Genomic DNA, 8259 nt, shown 5'->3' with positions numbered 1-8259 from the left:
CACAGGCAGCACATTCCTGCCTCTGGTGATGGCGGAGCATCAGGATTCCCTAAGAACTTCACATTGAACGGTGGCCATGAAGTCATGACATGCTCACGAAACGATGGAGGCGAAACCAGAGGACTCAAGGCTCTGCCCCACGCCTGTCTCTCATCATAGCCCCTAATCCGACTTTGTTCCAGGACACAACCTCCAGCCTCGAGCAGGTCCGGCTGTCGCTTACTCGTGTAATGCTCTGGCTCACTTGCCCAACCAGGTCCTTCCCCATGAGGACTTGACCGTCCAAGAACCTGTGACCTCAGCACTGCCACTACTGCTGTTCAGGTTGCACTGTGGACAGAGGAGAAAAGCCGCTGGCCTGGCATAGTTAGCAGAGCACCTCTTCCTTGGAAACGCGCTGTGAGAAGCCCATCTCCTGTGGAGACTGGCCCTGCCCTCTTCACATCTATCCTTCCTTAGTAATCATGCATCTTGTGTTTCATGACTTGGGTTCAGCCATGACTGGCTGGTGGCTCGGTGGGCAATTCCATGGAGCATCATGGGTGACTTGTCTCCACCTCTGCTCCCTCCAGACCTGCAGTTTCTAAGCCTTTGAGAGCTGGAAATCACAAGCACACAGCCCTGAGGCGGCCTCATAGGAAGGTTGGGCTAAGGCCTCTACGGGATAGAAACATACAGATTATGTGACATTATCACCAGCTCAGGGCCTTTTGGGATCAATTCTTGGGTTTGCATGAGAGCTAAAACTCTCACCAAGCAACCTCTGTGGAGAGTGGTTACTGTCTAAGATGAAGCCGTGAAGGTACACACAAAATGTGAGCCTGTTTCTTTTTTCAAAAGTCCTAAAAACTTAAGATGCCAACAAACTCACAGGGACGGGAACAGACAATTTGTAGGAAGTCCTCACGTGGTGGTGAAGTTTCCAGCAAAGAAAGTAAGAACAAGAGTTGGGTCACTAGCCCTATTTCTGTCCATTGAGGAGAGGGGACCAAGCAGGTTCCAGTTAGCAGTGTGTGACTGCCCAAGTTGGTGACCCCCTTTGGTGTCTTCCGTATTTGTAAAGAAAGAAAACATGAAGGAAATGTTCCTAGCCCCTGAGATTTCATAGGTGACTACTTTTATTACATCAGTGTCACCTTTTCACAAACAGCCATAGACTGCAAAACGGTGTTTCAGCCAATGGCACAACACATGCGCAACAGCAGTTCCCATAAGACCACAGAGGACGGACCAGAGGTTGTAATGGCTGTGTCGCTGGACTCCTATGTAGTCGACTGCAGTTTGAATCCTGGACCTGGTGGCTTAAACTCACGCCGGGCACGTGTGCATGCGTGCCCAAGATCTTGAGAGAATGGAGGAGAAGAGATTGTGACGTGGCCACCCCCACCCCCGGGGGGTGATTTCTCTCTCTCTGTCTCTCTCTTTTGGGCAAGCGCGCATGCTCTATAGCAGAAACCTCTCAAAAAAAAAAAAAAACAAAAAAAAAACCCACAGTGGAGCTACAAATCCCCTAGTCTAGGGACACTGAGATGTCATGACATCGTAGTACACTGCGTCGCTCACACGCTTGCAACAAGCCTACTGCACTGCCAGTGGTATGCACATATTACATACAGAATGGAATACTTGGTGATCAAGGACGTTACTGGCTTACACATTTACTACACTAGACTCTTCATCTTTACAGTATATTCCTTCTACTTACTAAGATGAAGTTTATTATAAAACAGTACAGCCCATTAGGCCAGCGGCAGCTCATACATCCATGCTCGCTGCCTCTCTTGATGGCATCATTTCTCTTGGGTTTGATCTAATCTCATTTTGTTTCGTTCTTCTTGGCCTTCCCAGCAGGACAAGATGTGGAGGTGGAAGCCAGTGACACTAAAGATTCTGACCCTACATAGGCATAAAATAATGTGTGTGTCTATGGCTCAGTTTTTAACAAAAAAGTTTAAGAAGTAAAAAATAATAAATTTGGGGTTGGCAGGTGACATGGTAGTTCAGGTGCTGGATTCCCACAGGGTGAACTGTGGTTCAAGTCCTGGACCTGGCAGTTCGCTTTCTCACTTTTCCTGTCTGTCTGGTCAAATTAAAAAATAATAACAAATGGGGAACCAACAGCTAGCGTAATGGCTATGTCCCTGGACTCCCATGTAGTCGCCCATGGTGCAAGTCCTGGACCTGGTGGCTTAAACTCCCACTGGGCGCGTGTGCGTGCGTGCCCAGGATCCCAGGAGGAGAATGGAGGAGAAGGGATTGCAGTGTGACCATCCCCCCTGGGGGGTGATTTCTTGCTTTCTGTCTCTCTGTCTCTGTCTTTCTAGTAAGCACACGTGCCTTATAGCAAAAACCTCTCCAGAAATAACAAATGGAATTAAATAATTATTTTAAAATAATATTTTTGTACAGATGTACAATGTATTTGCTTTAAGCAAAGTGACACAACCAGAGTCAAAAAGTCTAATAACACTTTAAGTTATAAAATCAAAAGCTAAGATTAATTAATAGTTGAGGAAAAGCTTAATAAACTTAGTATAGTCTAAGCATACAGTAGTATAGTCTATAGCCGTGCATGGAGAAGTCCGAAGCCATCACAGTCATTCACTTCTCACACACTCACACACCCAGAGCAGCTCCAGTCCTGCAGATGTCACACGCCACATGCCTCTGTAGCTGTACCTTTTGTCTTCCACACTGTATGTTTTCCTAGCTTTTGCTACAGCTGCCTACAGTACTCAGTGCGTGCTGTATGGCTTTACAGTCTAGAAGCCAAGTGCTCACTCATCTAGGTTTGTGTTAAGTACACGCTAAGAGGGTTGCACAACAAGACCACCTAATGATGCACTTTTCAGAACTCATTCCCGTTGCTGAGCGATGCATGACTATATAGAAGACCTCCCCCTACTGGGCAGTCACACAGACTCTGAGTAAATTAGAGTAAAATATCTACACCGACAAGAGAAATTTAAAGACTCTTTGCAAACAAAGGCTTTAAGATACAGTAAGAAGGCAATCTGGCACATTCTGCACATCTCTGCCCCTCTCTGTGTGCATGCACGCCACAGAGAGCCCATGCCACAGCTCGACCGTGGCTCCCCAAAGACGTATGATCATGCACGCCGCAGAGAGCCCATGCCACAGCTTGACCGTGGCTCCCCAAAGACGTACGACGGCTGCTTCATTACTTCACTGCAGAAGCCCCAAATGGACGTGATTCTGAAAGGTAAACTCCAGGTCCCAAACTCTGTTCTCCTTAGGAGAAATGACTTTGCCCAGTAGACTCGGCTGAATACATCCGACACAGTCACTGTCCTATCATGCTTCCGATGCAGCCTGGCTCCAGGTGCAGGCCCTTGGCTATGCCTGCTCCCCAGCACCACTTCCACTGGTCCCTGAGCCTTTACTGGGAGCCTGGGCTTCTGAGCGTGAGGCCTGTTTGGGAAGGCGGATGGGGACGTAGACATTGGAGGCACAGTGCTCCTTGAGGTACTCTCCTCCCTTCTCTTCATAGTCTTTCCTGGTGACCCAGGCTTCGTCGTCATCCAGGTGGTCCAAGGCCCAGGCACGAGCACCATACCAGGCATCCAGCACAGGGTTTGAGGCCAGCTGAACCTGAAATACGAAGAGAACATTCACAGCAGGACGTCTCCCACTAGGGCTTCAGGCTCGATGAGTATCCAGTATGCTGGATCCCAGAGACAAACCCAAAGCAGGGCCTCAATTAACTCCCAAACAGTGCAGGGCTATCTGCATCCTCTGATCCACGCTGAGCTGAAATGCCAGACTCTCCAAGGAGGCACACAAGCATGCAGACCCAGTGGGGTATGATTGCACAGGTCAGATGCATCAGGTTCCCAACACGAGACCTGCCAGTCTGTCAGAAGCCAGCTGCCGGCCTCCTGCTCCATGACGCCATCAGCCACAGGCTGCCTGCAAGAGTGGTGGCTGGCCCTCTTGGCCCTATTCCCTCCTCTGTGAGCAGAGGGAAGCAGAGAATAAGTAAGGTGGCTCTAGCCATGGCGGCAAAAGAGCTTCAGGAGAAATGAGAGTAGAGAGAGGAATCCTGGCATTGTCTGTGATGCAGCCACTGCACAGTTTCCACTGCTTATTCTTGGAGTGACATTGGGAGTCTCTGTGGGGACCCCCTCAACAAGGCCAACATGACCGGCGAGGTAAGGCTCTGAAGCAGAAACCAAGCCTCCTGTTTTCTAGAGTTGCCCACCTCACTCCCCACCTCCCTCTCACTTCCATCCTCCACCAACCACTCCAGGTGGGAATGGTGGCTTCAGATCTCCTGGAGTAAAGGGCAGGCCACACGGCATAGAGTCGGCACACGCAGATGGAGGAGGATGGAGGCCTAACAGCAAGCTCAGGAGTCCGCCTGCCTGGACTGCCTTGCCACACAGCCAAGAGCCTAATCTATCCTCTCTTGCGATGGCATTCTAATGATAAAATTAGAACAGGAGCCCCTACCACTGTGGTTTAGGAGTTGTCGGTGAGAGAATGAGTATAAAGCACTGTACACTGCCTGGTAAGGAACACTGGATAAGTGGTAGCCATTGTTATTACTAATAAGAATGCAGTGAGACACACAGTTAAAAACAGAATGTTATTCAGCAATAAAAAAGGTGCTCTGGAAATGTACCTACGGATATAGTAAAACTGTCGCAATAACCTGAAAAATGTATGGGTTATACAACAAGCTACGCCGATCTTTTGGTTACAATCAGACATGGGAGGAAATGGCCACAAAGTATACACATAATGTTGTTCAGAGGCTGGAACGACACTTCTTTTTCCTGTCTCCAGTCTGGCTTATTTAAATGTATGTTTTTTTGTTTTTTGTGTTTTTTTGTCTATTTTAAGAGATTTTTTTTTTATATAGGGCGCATGCATGTGCCAGAAAGACAGAGGGAGACAGAAAGACAGAAAGCGAGAAATCACCGCCTGGGGGCGGGGGTGATGGCCACGGCACAATCCCTTCTCTTCCATTCTCCTCTTGGGATCTTGGGCATATACACACACACGCCTGGCGTTGAGTTTAAGCCACCAGGTTCAGGACTCAACCACGTTCGACTACATGGGAGTCCAGCGACATAGCCATTATACCAACTGTTGGTCCAAATAGTTTATTTACGTTTTAAAATGTGTTGCTGTTTATGAAAAAACAAGAGCGATTCAATTTTTAAGGAAAGTATGTAAAAGCTGTGCATATCTTGGAGTTCTCTGCCCTTCGACAGACATGGGGTCTGATCCTTGCATGGCTGCAGTGACTGAACCACTGTGGACCACATACTCTTAAGATGGAACATAGGGTCGGTGGCAGCATGACAGTCTCCTCGAGGGTAACATAGGGGAAGGCAGGAAAGGTGTTGGGGGGTGCTGAGGCAGCTGAGGGCACAGCTGGAAGGCAGGCTGAAGAGACCTGGAAGCAGCATTCCCCACAACCAATGGTCACAAAGTAATTCACAGCAAAAGCTTCAGGGATGATCAAGAAATAGATCTTGAAATTCCCAGAAGATCTTTTCTTGATGACTTCATTGAAATCAATCCACTGGTGTGACTCGACCCCACGCTCACACTTTATAAAGCCCCACTTGGTTTTGGCACTGCCAAACCTCCTGTTCTCCACCTCTCCTGATGCTTCTTTCTCAGATTCCCCCATGGGTGTCTACATCCTTCAGCTGCCCCTCAATGCTAGCGTTACTTAGGGCTCAATCCTTGACTTCACCTACTCTCCCTAACAGTGCCAGTCAGCCCATCTGTGCCAAGGGACCCAATTCTACCCTCCTACCCTTTTCCTGGGTGCTCACCAGCTAGCTACGATGTCTTCCTGTGTGTCACTAGAAACTCGACCCACCCTGGAAACAAGAGTTCATCATCTCCCCCCCAAGCCTATTCTCTCTCCCACAGTACCTAGTCTGCAAAGGTCACACTTTTCTAACTAGCTTTTCCTCCCAGAGAGAACCCCGCCGCCCGGCCTCCTGCCCCATGACGCCATCAGCCACAGGCTGCCTGCAAGAGTGGTGGCTGGCCCTCTTGGCCCTATTCCCTCCTCTGTGAGCAGAGGGAAGCAGAGAATAAGTAAGGTGGCTCTAGCCATGGTGGCAAAAGAGCTTCAGGAGAAATGAGAGTAGAGAGAGGAATCCTGGCATTGTCTGTGATGCAGCCACTGCACAGTTTCCACTGCTTATTCTTGGAGTGACATTGGGAGTCTCTGTGGGGACCCCCTCAACAAGGCCAACATGACCGGCGAGGTAAGGCTCTGAAGCAGAAACCAAGCCTCCTGTTTTCTAGAGTTGCCCACCTCACTCCCCACCTCCCTCTCACTTCCATCCTCCACCAACCACTCCAGGTGGGAATGGTGGCTTCAGATCTCCTGGAGTAAAGGGCAGGCCACACGGCATAGAGTCGGCACACGCAGATGGAGGAGGATGGAGGCCTAACAGCAAGCTCAGGAGTCCGCCTGCCTGGACTGCCTTGCCACACAGCCAAGAGCCTAATCTATCCTCTCTTGCGATGGCATAATGATAAAATTAGAACAACAGGAGCCCCTACCACTGTGGTTTAGGAGTTGTCGGTGAGAGAATGAGTATAAAGCACTGTACACTGCCTGGTAAGGAACACTGGATAAGTGGTAGCCATTGTTATTACTAATAAGAATGCAGTGAGACACACAGTTAAAAACAGAATGTTATTCAGCAATAAAAAAGGTGCTCTGGAAATGTACCTACGGATACAGTAAAACTGTCGCAATAACCTGAAAAATGTATGGGTTATACAACAAGCTACGCCGATCTTTTGGTTACAATCAGACATGGGAGGAAATGGCCACAAAGTATACACATAATGTTGTTCAGAGGCTGGAACGACACTTCTTTTTCCTGTCTCCAGTCTGGCTTATTTAAATGTATGTTTTTTTGTTTTTTGTGTTTTTTTGTCTATTTTAAGAGATTTTTTTTTTATATAGGGCGCATGCATGTGCCAGAAAGACAGAGGGAGACAGAAAGACAGAAAGCGAGAAATCACCCCCTGGGGGCGGGGGTGATGGCCACAGCACAATCCCTTCTCTTCCATTCTCCTCTTGGGATCTTGGGCATACATGCACACACGCCTGGCGTGAGCTTAAGCCACCAGGTTCAGGACTCAACCACGTTCGACTACATGGGAGTCCAGCGACATAGCCATTATACCAACTGTTGGTCCAAATAGTTTATTTACGTTTTAAAATGTGTTGCTGTTTATGAAAAAACAAGAGCGATTCAATTTTTAAGGAAAGTATGTAAAAGCTGTGCATATCTTGGAGTTCTCTGCCCTTCGACAGACATGGGGTCTGATCCTTGCATGGCTGCAGTGACTGAACCACTGTGGACCACATACTCTAAAGATGGAACATAGGGTCGGTGGCAGCATGACAGTCTCCTCGAGGGTAACATAGGGGAAGGCAGGAAAGGTGTTGGGGGGTGCTGAGGCAGCTGAGGGCACAGCTGGAAGGCAGGCTGAAGAGACCTGGAAGCAGCATTCCCCACAACCAATGGTCACAAAGTAATTCACAGCAAGAGCTTCAGGGATGATCAAGAAATAGATCTTGAAATTCCCAGAAGATCTTTTCTTGATGACTTCATTGAAATCAATCCACTGGTGTGACTCGACCCCACGCTCACACTTTATAAAGCCCCACTTGGTTTTGGCACTGCCAAACCTCCTGTTCTCCACCTCTCCTGATGCTTCTTTCTCAGATTCCCCCATGGGTGTCTACATCCTTCAGCTGCCCCTCAATGCTAGCGTTACTTAGGGCTCAATCCTTGACTTCACCTACTCTCCCTAACAGTGCCAGTCAGCCCATCTGTGCCAAGGGACCCAATTCTACCCTCCTACCCTTTTCCTGGGTGCTCACCAGCTAGCTACGATGTCTTCCTGTGTGTCACTAGAAACTCGACCCACCCTGGAAACAAGAGTTCATCATCTCCCCCCCAAGCCTATTCTCTCTCCCACAGTACCTAGTCTGCAAAGGTCACACTTTTCTAACTAGCTTTTCCTCCCAGAACTTGGGAGCTGTTGCAGGTCCCACTTATCTCCCCAGACCCAACCTATCATCAAGTTCTGACAATCTTACTCCCTTAATTAATCTCTCACATCAACACTCTCCTTTTCCTCCCAGTCTGCCCCTGTCTTCATAGGTCCTGTGTAGCTACCAAGTGACACTGTGCCAAGGGTTTGGAAAGTATTTCAGAAGATCGTTACCGACCTCTCTTTCCC

General features: G+C 48.6%; 1 protein-coding gene across 1 annotated transcript in view; it reads right to left on the bottom strand.

Annotated features, from left to right (window-relative positions):
* Positions 1–3117: 3117 nt before the first annotated feature.
* The window catches only part of ACTR5 (actin related protein 5), a gene marked incomplete at its 5' end in the record, with an annotated part of 29241 nt that continues 24099 nt past the window's right edge, over positions 3118–8259 (bottom strand). Inside the window, 1 exon segment of the mRNA XM_006144134.2 lies at positions 3118–3612. Coding sequence (XP_006144196.2) covers positions 3358–3612 — 255 coding nt within the window.

Source organism: Tupaia chinensis, unplaced genomic scaffold (genome assembly GCF_000334495.1).
Source record: "Tupaia chinensis unplaced genomic scaffold, TupChi_1.0 Scaffold000115_1, whole genome shotgun sequence".
NCBI classification, from domain to species: domain Eukaryota; kingdom Metazoa; phylum Chordata; class Mammalia; order Scandentia; family Tupaiidae; genus Tupaia; species Tupaia belangeri.
This window is presented reverse-complemented; position numbering and strand designations above follow the sequence as displayed.